This window comes from Carettochelys insculpta, chromosome 6 (assembly GCF_033958435.1).
Source record: "Carettochelys insculpta isolate YL-2023 chromosome 6, ASM3395843v1, whole genome shotgun sequence".
Taxonomy (NCBI): Eukaryota; Metazoa; Chordata; order Testudines; family Carettochelyidae; genus Carettochelys; species Carettochelys insculpta.
Window position 1 is genome coordinate 116,793,302 of NC_134142.1, and position 17,300 is coordinate 116,810,601.

The 17,300-nt window shown below is 49.3% G+C and overlaps 1 protein-coding gene across 1 annotated transcript in view; it reads left to right on the forward strand.

Moving 5' to 3' along the window:
- Positions 1 to 4,850: 4,850 nt before the first annotated feature.
- ANO9 (anoctamin 9) overlaps positions 4,851 to 17,300 on the forward strand; it is a 37,638-nt gene continuing 25,188 nt past the window's right edge. Inside the window, exons 1-3 of the mRNA XM_074997944.1 lie at positions 4,851 to 4,899; positions 13,906 to 13,968; positions 14,819 to 14,935. Coding sequence (XP_074854045.1) covers positions 4,894 to 4,899; positions 13,906 to 13,968; positions 14,819 to 14,935 — 186 coding nt within the window. The 5' untranslated portion in view covers positions 4,851 to 4,893. The remainder of the gene's footprint in view (positions 4,900 to 13,905; positions 13,969 to 14,818; positions 14,936 to 17,300) is intronic.

Consider the following 17,300-nt stretch of genomic DNA (forward strand, 5'->3'; position numbering starts at 1 on the left):
CAGTATGATTGCTCAGAGCTCCAGTACGAGGAAGGTGAAAATCCAGTTGAGTGTCTTTGGGTTAAGCTTAGAGGTGGAAGTAACAGAGGTGATGTTGTAGTTGGTGTCTGCTGTAGACCACCAGATCAGGGAGATGAGATAGATGAGGATTTGTTCAGGCAGCTAAGTGAAGCTTCCAAATCACAGGTCCTTGTTCTCATGGGAGACTTTAATCATCCGGACATTTGTTGGGAGACCAATACAGCAGCACACAGACAATCCAGGAAGTTTTTGGAGAATGTTGGGGATAACTTCTTGGTACAAGTGCTGAAGGAACAAATCAGGGGCCATGTGCAACTTGACCTGCTGCTCACAAACAGGGAAGAACTAGTAGAAGAAATAGAAGTGGGAGGGAACCTGAACTGCAGCGACCATGAAATTGTAGATTTCATGATCTGGACAAAAGTAAGAAAGGTGAGCAGTAACATACAGACCCTTGATTTCAGAAGAGCAGACTTTGACTCTCTGAGAGAATGGATGAGCAGGATCCCTTGGGAAACGAAGATGAAGGGGAAAAGAGTTGAAGAGAACTGGCAGTATTTTAAAGTCTTACTGAAGGCACAGAAACAAAACAATCCCGCTGCATAGTAAGAAATGCAAACATGGTAGGCAACCAGCTTGGCTTAACAGGGAAATGCTCAGTCAGCTTAAATTCAGAAAGGATGCATACAAGAAATGGAAACGTGGACAGTTGACTAAGGAGGAGTATAAACATATGGCTGGAGAATGCTGGTCAGTAATCAGGAAAGCGAAAGCACAATTGGAACTGTAGCTGGCAAGGGATGTGAAGAGTAACAAGAAGGGTTTCTACAGGCATGTGAACAATAAACAGGTTATCAGAGAAGGTGTGGGGCCATTACTGGATGAGGGAGGTAACCTAGTGACAGATGATGCAGGAAAAGCTGAAGCACTCAATGCTTTTTTTGCCTCAGTCTTCACAGACAAAGTCATCTTCCACATGATGCTCCTAGACGATGCAGTATGGGAAGGTGGAGGGCAGCTATCTGTGGGGAAGGAACAAGTTCTGAGCTATCTAGAAAACTAGATGTGCACAAGTCCATGGGTCTGGATTTAGTGAATCCCAAGGTACTAAGGGAATTGGCAGAGGTCATTGCTGAACCTTTGGCCATTATCCTTGAAGACTCTTGGACATCAGGGGAGATACCGGATGGCTGGAAGAAGGCAAACGTAGTGCCCATCTTTAAAAAATGAAAGAAGGACAATCCAGGGAACTATAGACCCGTCAGCCTTACCTCAACCCCTGGGAAAATAATGGAGGGAATCCTCAAGGAATCCATTTTGGAGCACTTGGAAGAGGGGAAAGTGATCAAAAGTAGCCAAAATGGATTCACCAGGGGCAAGTCCTGCCTGACCAATCTGATTAGCTTCTATGCTGAGGTGACAAGCTCTGTAGACATGGGGAAGTCGGTGGATGTGATACACCTTGACGTCAGCAAGGCTTTTGATACGGTCTCTCACAACATTCTTGTCCATAAGTTAAGGAAATATGGATTGGATCCTTGGACTATAAGATGGATAGAAAGCTGGCTTGATGGTTGGGCCCAACGGGTAGTGGTCAATGGCTCACTATCTGGATGGTGGTCTGTTTCAAGCAGAGTGCCGCAAGGCTCGGTTCTGGGGCCGGTGTTATTCAACATCTTTATTAATGACCTGGATGAGGGACTGGATTGCACCCTCAGGAAGTTTGCAGATGACACAAAACTACAGGGACAGGTAGATTCGTTGGAGGATAGAGAGAGAATCCAGAGGGACCTGGATAAATTGGAGGACTGGGCCAAAAGAAATCTGATGCGGTTCAATAAGGAGAAGTGTAGAGTCCTGCACCTGGGGCGGAAGAATTCCAAGCATTGTTACAGGCTGGGGACCGATAGGCTCAGCAGCAGTATGATGGAAAGGGACCTAGGGGTTATGGTGGATGAAAGGCTGGATATGAGCAAACAGTGTGCCCTTGTAGCCAAGAAGGCTAATGGCATACTAGGGTTCATTAGGAGGAGAATTTCGAGCAGCTCGAAAGAAGTAGTTATTCCTCTTTATTCGGCACTGGTGAGGCCACATCCGGAATATTGGCTATGTCTACACGTGCACGCTACATCGAAATAGCTTATTTCGACGTAGCGACATCATAACGTCTACACGTCCTCCAGGGCTGGCAACGTCAATGTTCAACTTCGACGTTGGGCAGCACCACATCGAAATAGGCGCTGCGAGGGAACGTCTACATGCCAAAGTAGCACACATCGAAATAAGGGTGCCAGGAACAGCTGCAGACAGGGTCACAGGGAGGACTCAACAGCAAGCCGCTCCCTTAAAGGGCCCCTCCCAGACACAGTTGCACTAAACAACACAAGATCCACAGAGCCGACAACTGGTTGCAGACCCTGTGCATGCAGCATGGATCCCCAGCTGCCGCAGCAGCAGCCAGAAGCCCTGGGCTAAGGGCTGCCGCACACAGTGACCGTAGAGCCCCGCAGGGGCTGGAGAGAGAGCGTCTCTCAACCCCTCAGCTGATGGCCGCCATGGCGGACCCCGCTATTTTGATGTTGCGGGACGCGGATCATCTACACGTGCCCTACTTCGCCGTTCAACTTCGAAGTAGGGCGCTATTCTCATCCCCTCATGGGGTTAGCGACTTCGACATCTCGCCGCCTAACGTCAATTTCAACTTTGAAATAGCGCCCAACACGTGTAGCTGTGATGGGCGCTATTTCGAAGTTGGCGCCGCTACTTCGAAGTAGCGTGCACGTGTAGACGCGGCCATTGTGTCCAGTTTTGGGCCCCCCAGTATAAAAAGGATGTGGATTTGCTGGAGCAGGTTCAGCGAAGGGCAACAACAATGATTAAGGGTCTGGAGCACCAGACCTATGAGGATAGGCTGAGGGATTTGGGCTTGTTTAGTTTACAGAAGAGAAGACTTAGAGGTGATTTAATAGCAGCCTTCAACTTCCTGAAGGGGTACTCTAAAAAGGAGGGTGAGAAACTGTTCTCAGTGGTGTGTGATGGCAGAACAAGGAATAACGGTCTGAAGTTGAAGAGGGAGAGGTGTAGGTTAGATATTAGGAAAAACTACTTCACCAGGTGGGTGGTGAAGCATTGGAATGCGTTGCATTGAGAGGTGGTGGATTCTCCATCTCTTGAGGTTTTTAAGTCCCGGCTGGACAAGGTCCTGGCTGGGATGACTTAGTGGGGGTTGATCCTGCTTGAAGCAGGGGCTGGACTAGATGACCTCCTGAGGTCCCTTCCAGCCCTGTGATTCTGTGAATGCCTGCTCCCCTTCATGACAGCAGCACCAGCCTTCAGCAAACCTGGTGCTGACTTTGGGAGCTCAGCTTGAGGGGTGTGGGGGAAATCCTGGCTCCATTGAAATCAACAGCAAAACTCCCATATCTAGGAAGACTAGACATCCTGTGGCTAAATAGACAGCCCTGTATTTAAGCTGTCCTGAGGGAGCCCCCACTTTTTATTTAAAACAGACAAATTGTACTGTACATTTTCTCTCCCCACCCCATCAGTACTAGCACGTCCTGCTGCTGGCCAGACCCCTGCTCTGCAGCTCTCCAGCTACCAGTGGTGAGTGGGGGAGACCAGTAGCCTACTATGCAAAGCGGGTGGTGTGGTGAACACACTGGTAACCTCTTGGGGAAGGAGGAGAGAGAGAGAAACAGATCCAGCCTGTCTGTGCTCTGAACTTGCAGGATCCATAGCAGTCCCCAGGGCAGTGGCTAACCATATTTTTTACTTACACACACACACACACACACACTCTCTCTCTCTCTCTCTCTCCCCCGCACCCCCACCGGGAGTGTGGGGCTATTTCATCCCCTAGCACTCAGGTTCCCTCGCGCACCAGGCAGCCTGAGGGTTTAACTCCTTCCTGCCTGCGCAGTAGCTGGCGGGTAGGAGATGGCTGGGTTATGTCAGGAGTCCACAGCAGCCTGGAGCTGCCACTTTGGTGCAGGAAGGGACAACCTGCTTCCAGCCACAGGGGAGTGGTGGTGATGGGAGAGATGAGCTCTACAAAGACATGGGCCAGGGCAACCCTCTCCCCGCCCGTGACCGGAAGCAGCTGCAATTCCTTCTCTGCGCCTGGCCACATTCTGGTGTGAACCCTGGCAGAAATGCGTGGGGGGGCGGGTACGTGCCTTGAGGAGAAGAGGTGTCAGCAGAGGTGGGGGCTCAGCCAGGCAGGGAGGCCAGAGAGTGTGGGACAGGAAGAGTCCATTGTCACACACACCCCGTGTGTGTGTGACCTCTGGGGGGCGGCCCTGCGTGTCTCCCCCCTCCATGTGAGCTGGGAGCCCTTACAAATGAGGGGAGCACGGAGAAGCCAGCTATGCCCTACTCTTTTTACGCAGGGCGGGGCTCACTCAGCCTGCCGCTAGCTCGAACGTATGCAGGGTCATTGAACTTGCCGGCGGACTACCCCTCAGTCCCCGGGGTGTCCCATGTTCAGCCGAGGGAAGTGGGGTCACCCACCCCCGCCCTCAGGGCCGAGTGGCTGGAGCCAGGCTCTCCCCAGGGCTGACGGGCGCTCAGCACCCAGGCTCCCCAGGAGAGGCAGGAGGCCCACGCGGGCGGCCGGGGAGGGGGCCCAGCGCCGCTGGGCTTTGCCCCTGCCCGGCAGGTGGGGCTGGGAGCGGGTGAGAGGGCAGTGCCCTTCCAGTCTCGGCGCCGCGCCGCGCCGCGCGAGGCTCCTGCCGGCCGGGAGGAGGGAGTGGCCCGCCCAGGCGGAAGCGGCGCCCGTGGGACGCAGCCCGGCCGCCCTCCCGGGAAGCCCTGCTGCCGATTGCGGCGCGGTACGCGGCGCGCTTGTGACTGCTGCTCCGTGTCCGCACCATGCAGGTAAGAGCGGCCGCGCGCTCCCACCGGCTCTCCAGCGCCGCCGGCCCGGCCGCCCCCACGCCTCGAGTCTCCTTCGAGCTCCAGCCTCCGTGTAAACGCCGCGATCCGCTTTGGAGTGCAGCTGCCCGGCCCTGCGAAGCGCACTCCGCGAGGTCACTCCGTGTCACGTCCACTGCAGCGGCTTCCCAGCGCCTCCGCCCGGGGCTGCTGGGAGACCCGGCTCTGCGAACTGCCTTTACCTGTTGCAGGGAGGGCGAGGGGACTGCGGGTTGCTGGCGCTGGGCGCGGGGAGCAAGTCAAGAAAGAGGACTAGGCTATCAGCCTAGAGATACCTTGTATTGAAACTGGGGCCAGACCTTTGCTGGGTTCTGTGAGAGCCACCGACTCACATCAGCTTTATGGGCCTGGTGCAACACGGTGAGGGGGGAGGGAAAGAGCCACTTAATACAAGGTGAAGTTAGAGAGAGAGGGGGAAAGACTCAGGCAATTTCCATATAGTTATCATTGAGGAAGATGAGGAGAACCTAGGGACAATGGTGCAGGTGCTAAACGAGGAAGGGTAGTATGGCCTGATTGTGAACATCATTAAAACAAAAACAATGGTATTTGGAGACAAGGAAGTAGGAAGATCAGTGAGGATGGGATCGAACTAGAGAACATAGAGAAGTTCACGAGTCTGCAGAGCAACATAACATATGATCTAGACTGTAAGAAGGAAATAGCGACTAGAATAGCAAAAGCAAGAGTGAGTTTGAAGGCGATGGATAAGATCTGGAAAAGCAAAGTGATTAGCTTCGGAATGAAGCTGAGCATCTTGAAAACGTGTGTATTCAGCAGCATGTTGTAGGGATGTGACACATGGATGATAATGAAAGATTCTAAGAGTTGTTATAGAAAGATCCTGATAATAGGATGGATGCAGAAGGTCAGCAGCGAGGAATTATACAGGAAGATACAGCCAAAAGAGAACCTCCTGCAGAAGGTTATACAACGGAAGTTACAGCTATTTGGGCATATCGGCAGAATGAACTACAAATGAAAAATCAAGACCCTGGCATTTGTCATAATGGATGGCTCGAATAGGAGAGGCAGACTCTACAGAGAATGGGTAGATAGATGATAGAGGAGATTGGTGTGGAGCTAGTCTACAGAAACTGAGCCACTCCACACTGGACAGGCAAAGATGGAAGGAAATAATGAGAAGAGGCATCGGACACCAACAGGTGCTGAGCCCACAGTTGATGATGGTGATGACTCTCTCAGGACCAGGGGACTAAATAGGAAATATACAAATGTATTATGTGTCAATTCAATCAAAGTTTCCTCTGAATTTGCAATGTCTTTAGGCTTGGTAACAAAAAGCACCAGCAGTCCTATAGCACCTTAAAGACTGACAAAACAATTTATTAGGTGATGAGCTTTTGTGGGACAGACAGCAGCTGTTTGTTGCTAATGATTCCTGAAGATCAGATATGTGAATGTTCCTGGCCCGAGTCATTTCCCCAAATAGCTGTAAACCACCCTGAATTAAAAGAAGGAAGGAAATGTGAAGGAATCCTATTGACTTCACTCATGTGACTAGCCTGGAGGCATGTGAGCAGTCCCATGGCTCTGTTCCTGGGAGCGCTGTGCCTCTGGCAAAGTGATAGAGTGTGCTGAGCAGTCTCTGGGCCCAGAAGACATGCAAGAGATCATATAGGTGTGGTACAGATGAAAAGGAGATATGGGCCACAGGTTTGCAGAAATTTTGGTGCCCAGAATTCCAAGAACCCACACCTCTTCTCCACCCAAACTCATTCCCACTTCATCTGCCGCAGGCTCTGAGCAGGAGTTGGGGGACGGGAGGGGTGCGAACTCTGGAAGGGAGTTTGCATGTTGGCTTTGGGCTGGCTCTGGGGGTTTGGGAACAGGAGGGTGTGCAGGCGATTGGTGGACAGGAGGGTGTGTGGGCTTTGGAAGGGAGTTTGGGTGCAGGAGGGGGATGAGGGTGGGGTTCAGGGAGCTTGGGGTGCAGCCTCTGGGATGGAGTCTGGGGGCTGGCCCTTTCCTGAGGAAGGGTGAGGGGGTCCTTGATGCAAGCACTAGAAGGGAGTTTGGGGGCAGAAAAGGGGTGAGGAGAGAGGGTGCAGCCTCTGATGGGAGTGGGGTGCACCATGGTGTGGGTGGTGCCACACTTACCCAGAGGCCCGGGGTGTTTGGATGCTGCTGCACTCCTCCCCACTCCTCCCTACTCCTCTGCCCACCCATGATTTAAAAGGCTGGGGGTGGGACAGCTTAGTGGTTTGCACATTGGCCTGCTAAACCCAGGGTTGTGAGCTCAATCCCAGAGGGGAGCATTTAGGCATCTTGGTATTTAGGGCAAATAAATTTGGAAAAAAAAAAAAGCAGCTGTCAGGGATGGTGATAGTTCCTGCTGGGAGTGCAGGGGACTGAACTTGATGACCTATGAAAAAGTCTCTTCTAGCTCTATGAGACAGATAAATAGATATGGAGTGGGAGCACCACCACCGGCAAGGCAGGGGGCTAGAGCAGCTTCTGTCTGCTCGCTTCCCATGGCCTCCAGCGTGTTCCAGTTCTAGTCCCCTGGTATTGGGAGATGGTGCCTAGGAAAGGGATTATAATGGCTCTTTATCCTGGCCATGTAAGTTAAAGCAACCTGAAGGCTGCTTTGAGTGGTGCTGGAGATCCAGGTTGGTGCAGGACAGCCCCAGGACATGGGGCTTAAACCCACCTTTGCATTTACCTTGGTCTTGTGCAGCAGAGCATGGCTGGGTAGAAGGAACCATGAAGAAGATTTTCCTACTAAACAACTAATGCCAGAGATAATCAAGTTCAGTTTTAAATGAATAGTTTTCAGCAGTCTGGGATTAATTTGTTAATACATATTTGTCATTATTCAACCAGCCCTGCTGGACATAGAGTTTTATTTAATACCTATTAGACATGCGTATGGGCAGTGGGACCAGATTATTGTTACTGTGGAGACCATAATGAATACCCTATACAGCAATATTCGGGATGTCTGTGTTAAATAAATAATGTGGAGATATATACAAATCTCATGGAACTGGAAGGGACCTCAAGAGGTCATCCAGTCCGGTCCCCACCTCTTCACAGCACGACCTATCACCACCCCTGACAGTTTAAAAAAAAAACCAAACCAACAATCCTGCCCCTTGAAAGGCCCTTTCAAAGATTAGGCTCATAACCCAGGATTTATGAGGCCAATGTGCTAACACTGAGCTATCCAGGAACACCTAAAGAGGCTTGTGATTGGCAAAAAGCACTATCATCAATCTGTCAAACAGCAGGTTGTTGAGGCACTGACACAGGCAAGGGGAGACAAAGAGCACTGCACAAGCCTGTAAGGTTGGAATGCGAAGGCTCTGCCTCCACAGCCTTCCCTAGTAGGCAATACCCAGCCCATCTAGTCTGGCAGGCAGTGTGCCTGGCTATTTATTGGTTATTTCTAGACTGACTGATTTTAGCAGGAAACCAATGCTTGGGGCATTGCCTGCTCTAAGCTACTGTTAAGAAGCACAGGTTTGCCCTAAGGAGGGAGGAGCGTAAATGACCTGGTGATGTTCTCCTAGGCCAGGTCTACACAAGACCTTAAAGTCAGTTGTAGATGTACAGTTCCAGCTACAGCAATTGTGTAGCTGAAATCAACTTATCTGCAATCAGCTTACCTGGCCATTCTCACTGAGGGAGTTCAACAGGAGAAACTCTCCCATTGACCTCCCTTACTCCTAATGAGATTGAGGAATACGGGGGCAGACTGTCACATACACATCTCATAGAGCTGGAAGGGACCTTGAGAAGTCCTTGAGTCCAGTCCCCTGCCCTATTGGCAGGGTCAATCAAGCACCATCTGTTTTTTTCTTCTCTTCTTCTTTCTTACCTATTTGCCCCAGGTCCCTAAACGGCCCCCTCAAGGGTTGAGCTCACAACCCGGAGTTTAGCAGGCCAATACTCAAACCATTGAGTTATCCCTCCCCACTCAATATTTCAGTTTTGCACATTCCCAGTAGGCATGTGAAATCAAACCAGGATGATCGACCCCGACTGGGTCGATATTCCAGGTAGTGAAGATGTACCCTTAATGCAAAGCTGTTTCTGATGCCACCATGTTGTTCTGACTTTGCACAAGCACTTGTACAGCAGCTGATTAGGGTGGTGCCGATTGGCTGTGCCCCTGAGCTAGGCTTCAGGCAGCTCAGGAGAGAGCCAGTGGAAATGACAGCTAGCAGAGTGGGGCAAGAGGGCACCAGAGAGGGAGGCCTGAGCAAAGACTGTGAGACAGAGCAGCAGCTCCACTAACCACTATTCACTTAGCATTGCCTGCTGTGCCCTTCCCTGGGGGCAGACAAGCAGAGCACTAATATAGTCAGGCCACAGGTGTTTCCACTGCCCTATGCTCTGAGCAGGGCTAGATAAAATCTAGACCCATGGTGTCCCATACGTTTGCTGCTCGCCACATGTGGTGAGCTGGACACCTCAGTGTGGCGAAATGCAGCTGCTTGGAGCTGCACACGTGGCGTGCTCTCCACCCATAGGCCCCACCCCTTGGAGAGACGAGCGTGTGGTGATGTCAGAGGTGGATCCTCCTGCAGCTCCAGCCCAGCGCTGCACGGCCCTGGCAGCAGCTCTGGTGGGCCGGCAGCAGTTTGCGCCTGGGGGAAGGGGATGCCTGGCTCTGGGGGAGGGGGAGGGCATTTATTTTGAGCAGGGGGAAACAACTAGGGAGGCTGTGGCGATCCTTGAATTTCTATTGAACACCACTGATCTAGAGTGCCTGCCTACCAGCTCCCGGTCTATGTTACCCTTGTGCAGCTGAAATGCTGCTCCCCCAATGGGGAAACTTAGAACATGTTCCACGTAAACAAGGGCAAGAAGAGGGGGCTGGATGGGAACCAGAGAGTGTGAGGCTTAGAGAGGCAACAGGGAAGATGCACCAGAGGACCTTCAGATGGTGTAAAGCCACTCTAGTGCTCCTAAGCCTCCCTTTTCCCTTGTCTGGCACAGGGGCTATGGCTGAAGAAAGAGGCCTGGTGTTTAGGCTCCTCTGTGCACTGGCAATCTCAAGGGCCACTGGTGCCACTGGCAGCCAGTGCAAACTGGAGCAGCCTTCAGGGTGCTCTAACTTGCACCAGACTGTTTCAGAGCAGTCTGAGGATCAGAGGTGCACGAAGAGGGCTTGAAGCCTCTCTTGTGCTTCCTTTGTGTGGCTGTGTTTTCTAATGGTTAAAGCTGAAGATTGGGTGCCAGCTACTCCTGAACCGTATTCCCAGCTGTGCCTCTCATTCAGGCAGGGCTGTAGTGACGATTTCAGAGCTCCAGCATGGTGAGAAAGCAGGAGAAGGTGGAGGAGGGGGGCCTGGGTTTTGAAACCAGTAAACACTGGGGCCAGGCACATATCTACTCACAGTCAGGTAGTGTCCTCGTCTGCTCTCTGGAAACCGGAGCATCAGCTGCATTACAGGATACCAGCTCAGTTACAGAAACCACCACAAGTTATCAGAGAGATAGCCATGTTAGCGTGAATCTTTGAGAACAACAAGAAGTCCTGTGGCACCTTATAGACTAACAGATATTTTGGAGCATCAGCTTTCATGGAAGCGGGTCTTTGCCCACGAAAGCTTATGCTGCAAAATATCTGTTAGTCTATAAGAAGCCACCACAGTGGGCAGACAAGTTCCTCTGGTTCCAGCACGTAGGCTGAATGCTGCTTATACAAGCAAGTGGTGATGTAAGATTCCAATCACACACTGGAAGACCAGGAAGTTAAAGAGCATTAACAGAGAAGAAACTGAAAGTCTTGTGTGGAATAAAAGAAGGAATGCCGATCCTTGTGTTGCCAAAACCTCCCTCCTCCTCAGCCGAGCCATAGGGGTTTACTTTAAATGTAAATCCTGTAATCCTGAGTCATGTATCTGATCGTTGAGAAATTTAGCTGTTTGGAAATGGGTCTTACTTATGAAAGCTCGTTACCTAATAAATAAAGCTGTTAAAGTGCTACATGACTGCTCGTTTTTTGAGAAGCTACAGTCTAACACAGCCACCCCTCTGAGACTGGATCCTTACTAGAAGTCAGAAGGTGCAGAAGGCAAATCTGCTGGCCAGTACTCATTATGAGAGCACAGAGACAGATCTTTAATTAATCCTGCAGAAGCCACCGAATCTGATCTTCATTCATTTGCTGTATGTGTAACAAGCCGTCCCAGTTTAACAACTGCTGGCAGTAATGGTGAGCAACTGCATACCAGTCATACATTCCACTGCTGAGACGGCTCTCATTGCTGTTAGACTCGGACCTCCATTCTGAATGGCTCCTTCAGCCCTTTAAGTCTTGGTTTCCAGCTGCTCTTGCATTGCCTCAACAAATCTGGTGTTGTGACAAATGAGCAACTCAGCGCACACAAGAGGTGTCAGCAGAAACCAGGCCTCCTTGATGCATCGCCACTCAAGTCAATGGATTTGCACTTGTTCACCCCAAGTCCAGATTTGGTCTACGGAGGTTTGTGGAAGCTTTCCTAAAAGCATCACTAGCTTACAAAAAGGCTAAATTCTCCTTTACTGTTGGATGATCAAACTGAGGCCAGTGGGATTGCAGTGGCGTGAGAGCAGAATTAGACCCACAGTGTCATACACAGCTGTAAGGCCCCTCAGAAAAAGCATAGGGCCTCAGAGATAGCTCTGATCCAAAATCCCAAGTCCTGAACTTCCTGGGGGAGGTTCTGAATCCAGATCAGAATGTCACAAGTAAGTGGCTCCTATCTTTATACACACTGAACCAAACCCCTAAATCTAACCCTGATGAGTCTTGCAGCATTTGAAATTCAGATCACAGTTTTGTCTTATGAGCCCTTTTCTAGTTAAGAGTACCTCAGCTATGCTCCTTTCAAACAGGCCTTGGTCCACTACAGAAGTAGTACGTATGGAGTCAAGAATACCTATAGCCCAGAGCTGTAAGAAATGGGCTTCCCATTACACACTGAACACGCAGCCAGTCTAGGTTAATCTGCTCCTCTTATGTTTCCTGCCCACTTCCAGAAGTGACACTGCTTTTAAGGAAAAAGCAGTCAAGTAGCACTTTAAAGACTAGCAAAATGGTTTATTAGGTGAACTTTCGTGGGACAGACCCACTTCTTCAGACCATAGCCAGACCAGAACAGACTCAATATTTAAGGCACAGAGAACCAAAAACAGTAAGCAAGGAGGACAAATCAGAAAAAGATAATCAAGGTGAACAAATCAGAGAGTGGAGGGGTGGGGGGGAAGGTCAAGAATTAGATTGAGCCAAGTATGCAGACTCTATAGTGACTCAGAAAGTTCCCATCACGATTTAAACCATGTGTTAATGTGCCAAATTTGAATATAAAAGCCAGCTCAGATGTTTCTCTTTCCAAAACGGTGCGATAATTCCTTTTCAGTAACACACATACCTTTAGGTCATTGACAGAATGCCCCATTCTATTAAATGTTGACTAACTGGTTTGTGGATCTGGAGTGTTTTGATGTCTGTTTTGTGCCCATTGACCCTTTGTCTAAGGGATTTAGAAGTCTGGACGGAAGTCAACCAGCTAGTCAACATTTTAATGGAATGGGGCATTCTATTAATGACCTAAAGGTATGTGTGTTTCTGAAAAAGAATTGTCGCACCGTTCTGGAAAGGGAAGCAGCCGAGCTGGCTTTTATATTCAAATTTGGCACATTAACACATGGTTTAAACCAGGACGGGACCTTTCTGAGTCACTAAAGGGGCTCGTCTGCATACTTGGCTTAATCTAATTCTTAACCTCCCCCCTGACCCCTCCACTCTCTGATTTGCTCACCTTGATGATCTTTTTCTGATTTGTCCTCCTTGCTTACTGTTTTTGGTTCTCTGTGCCTTAAATATTGAGTCTGTTCTGGTCTGGCTATGGCCTGAAGAAGTGGGTCTGTCCCACGAAAGCTCACCTAATAAACTATTTTGCTAGTCTTTAAAGTGCTACTTGACTGCTTTTTGTTTTGCACATACGGGAAGTGACAAGCAATTCTCTTGATGGTGCAAAAGCAGGAAGAGACTCCAGCTTGTTCCTCTCTCTTAGTTTTGCCAGCTGTGCAGGGCTAAGAGAAGGAAGCCAATGCTCTTACTTTGACAAACAGTGTTTGAGGAGAAGTAAACTTTAAGCAGTGTGACTAATCATTAGAAGGTGAATACACTTAGATGAGCCCTGATATCTTTCTGCCTGCTTGAGGAATCAGTAACCCTGGTCTCCACTTTCTCTTTTCCAGGTCAGCCAGCAAGAACACACAAGCACAGCCAGAAAAACTGAAAGAGATCCTTTCCCTCCCTCTATCATTTAATTGGATCCCATGTGTTCAGATATCACCTCTATGCCATCAGCTCCTCAATCTCTCCTCCTGATCTTTTCCCCTCCAGTTCAATCACACTTCTCTGCCAGCCTTACGCATGTCCTTCTGTTGCCTCATTTGTGCTTCGTGGAATATCCCTGAAATACTTCCCAGCTAGAGTTTTCTCTGGGGTTGCAGTTTGGATATATTGTTTGTTTTCCCCTTTTCTTTCTTAAGCAATGAATCACAGTGTTGCTGTGTGATCTTAAACAGTTGCTCTCTTCTCCCTCCTGTGGTGTTCGCTTTTCAGAGGCAGTTAGGTGTAAACTCTTTGTGCTGTCTGCAAAGTTCTTAGGAGGAAAGACTGGAAACCTTAGTAAGATGTTATTATTTCTGTACTTCAGGGAAAGGAGACCTCTCTCAGCTGTAATATGGAGTGAAATCCTGGGCACCTGCTCCTCCCAATAGGAACTAGTTCATCTTCTTAGTTAAGAGGTTCCCCTCCATTGCTTAAAGCAGAAGGAGGTGGGTCTGACCCAGGAGAGCTTGGTCATGGGCGCATTTCCTGCATTTCCAGAGTGTAGGTTGGGATATGAGGTGTGTGTGATGCTGCCACCTCACAGACTGCACCATGTCCCCTCCTTTTTCATTCTCTCCCTCTCGCCACAGGAGGAAATTGTGATGACTCCCTGGAGAGATTTTGCCTCAGAACCTATGGAGGCCTTGGTTCCGGTGAGTTACAACCCTCCTAATCCAGTGCATTAGCAGCTCTCAAGTTCAAGCTTTGGTGTGAACACACCAGGGCCCCAAGTCTCATTGCCAATCCACCCCATGCTGTTTCTCCCTCCCTGCTCTACTAGTGCTGATAAATGTCCCCAGGGTGTTCTCCCCAGCTCACTGGCCGAGAGCCCACAGCCTTACATCCTGCACTGACTCTGCAGACAGAGTAACCAGGACTCCGGGACTGGAGCACATAACCCGTGAGGAGAGGCTGAGGGATTTGGGCTTGTTTAGTTTACAGAAGAGAAGACTGAGGGGTGGTTTAATAGCAGCCTTCAGCTTCCTGAAGGGGGGCTCTAAAGAGGATGGAGAAGAACTGTTCTCAGTGGTGACAGATGGCAGAACAAGGAGTAATGGTCTGAAGTTACAGAAGGATAGAAGTAGGTTGGATATTAGGAAAAACTACTTCACCCGGAGGGTGATGAAGCACTGGAATGTGTCACCTAGACAGGAGGTGCAATCTCCATCTCTAGAGATTTTTAAGTCGCGGCTTGACAAAGTCCTGGCTGGGATGACTTAGTTGGGGTTGATCCTGCTTGAAGCAGGGGGCTGGACGCGGTGACCTCTTGATGTCCATTCCAGCCCTATGATTCTATGACTCCCAGCAACAAAGCAAGACTCTCCACAAGCCTGCAGGGAGGGTGTGTTTTCATCTCCTTCCCATGGGGAAGGAATCCTAAGGAGCCTTCCAGACTGGCCTGATGAGATGGAGTTCAGCCTCCCTGCACACAGAGTCAGCTGTAAGGTTATCCTTTGCAATGCCACCATTCACTGATTTCATTGGGATGTTTCCTTCGGCCAGAACCTGATGAAGTGGGACTTCATTCTAGTATGCGACAAACACAGGCCTGGCAGCAAGAAGGATGCTAAGAGGAAGAAATTCTTGGAGGAGTTGAAAAATAAAGGATTTATCCTCAAGGTGAGCTTAACTAGGGGAGGCAGGTGACTGGATACACAGGATCCCTGGCTGAGCCACATGACTCAGCTCTTAATGTTCTGAGCTATTGTGTCACAGAACCCAGAAAAATTTATTTGATCATCCAGTCCACCAGTGCAGGAATGGTCCTTGCACTGTGTTCTCACAGACTGCAGCTAATTTAGGTGTCAAAGACCCAAGCAGCGAGGCATCCAATGCTTCCTTTGGGGAGAAGTGTCTGCAGATGGCTCTCGTTGTGAGTAAACTCATATGTATATTTTCTCTTTTCTTATTTTTATCCCATTAGTCATAGCTTAACTGGTCCTGGGCTGCCTATATAACTGTCATAGAGTTTATGCCAGCTCCCACTGCTATAAGGTAGCTGTGAGTTGGCTCACACAGAGGGATTTCAGGGAGCTGACTCAGGGTATGTCTACACTACAGTTATTCTGGAGTTATTATTCCAAAATAAGCTATTTTGGAATAATGCATCTATATTACAGGGAAGCCCCAAAATAAGCAAAACTTATTCTGAAAGTGTGTCCACACATAATACAGCTTCATTTGGATTAGTGTCCCTGGAAGCATTGCTTTCAGGGGCTCTGATCCAAAATAATGTTTACACAGCAGCATTATTCCAAAATTAGCTATTCTGGAATAGCTTATTTTGAAATAGTGCCTATTCCTTGTCTGCACAGACCCTATTTCAAAAGAGTTCTGTTAGTCATAGAATGAGGTTTACCAATTTCAAACTAAACCAACTGCTATTTTGAAATTATTTTGAAATAGCAGTTGCGTTATGTAGATGCTTGTAAAGTTATTTTGAAATAGCAGACATTATTTCAAAATAACTTTGCTGTGTAGACCTACCCTTAGTGAGCTCCAGGGGAACAGCAGTCATGAAAGGTTCACAACAGCTTCCCCTCCCCGATTGATCTTGAGCTGGCCAGGTCATGGCCAGGCCCAGCCCCTTTCTTTCTTTAAGAAATCAAAGGAAGGCCCATCCAGTACAAGATCCTGAAAGTGTGTGTCACAAAATGTAATCAGCCTGTTCGGAGCTGCATGTACAAACGTTAGGCTCCCCCTAAAATGAATTCCAGCCAGATGTTGTGCAACTTCAGCGTGACTGCCTGTCCCCGGCTGCCTACATGTTCCTCGCCCTGGAAACTGAGCAGCCTCCTGGGTTTATGGCTTTGCAGAAGGAAAGCCAGAGCTTCAGCTGATATAGAAGTCACCACAGTTCCAGTGTGGTCAACAGGGTTGAATTGACTACGCCAGCTGAGGATCTGGCTTGTAGTCTGGCAGTTCCAGGGCTCCTCCCCATGCAGATCATGGGGCACCACCAGATGTCTGCTCTTAGGAGTGACAGTTCAGGGTTCCTTCTCTATGGCAGTAGGGTACTTGGGTGCTCCCTCTCTTCAAACATATGTGGGGCTTGGTTCCTGGCACAATGCAAGACCTTCCTTTTGTGCTCTCTAGTGCATGAGCCCATTCTCCAGCTGCTCCATATCAGATGGGCTAGCTCACACCCATTCCAGGAGTAGCAATGGCTGAGGGCATGAGCAAGGTCAATAACCAGGTACAAATTATTATACAGCTGTTGCCTTAGTGACTTGTAGCCTCCTGTTCATTCAAGGCAGAGCTTTTTCTCCAGGAAATCCTAGTGCTGCCCTCCAGGTATGGGGGTAATTCAGCCTCCTTGATCATTCAGTCCTGGGCTTCCCCGTTCCCCAATCCTCTCTTGCCAGTGGACCCTCTGACCCTGCTCTGGAGGGGCCCCTCTCCTGGAGGGAGAAGGGTTACTCATGAGATGGTCTGTGTGTGTGTGTATATATGTTTATACCATGAGATGGTATATATCTTCAATTCTGAGGAAGTGGGTGTGCCCCACAAAAGCTCCTCACCTAATAAGTTATTTTGTTAGTCTTTGAAGTGCTACTTGACTGCTTGTTTGTTTCATGAGATGTGACTGCTATAATTTATATGATGAGCCCAAATTCACCAGCATGAAAAACACATCATAGATCATGAAGTCTGGTCTTTTGTGTGCCTTTACATTATGCTGTACAGATTTCACAGGACAGACCAACATTTCTCAAACTGAGGCTACGTCTACACATGCACGCTACATCGAAATAGCTTATTTCGATGTAGTGACATCGAAACGTCTACACGTCTTCCAGGGCTGGCAACATTGACGTTCAACTTCGACGTTGGGCAGCACCACATCGAAATAGGCGCTGCGAGGGAACGTCTACACACCAAAGTAGCACACATCGAAATAAGGTGCCAGGAACAGCTGCAGACAGGGTCACAGGGCGGACTCAACAGCAAGCCGCTCCCTTAAAGGGCCCCTCCCAGACACAGT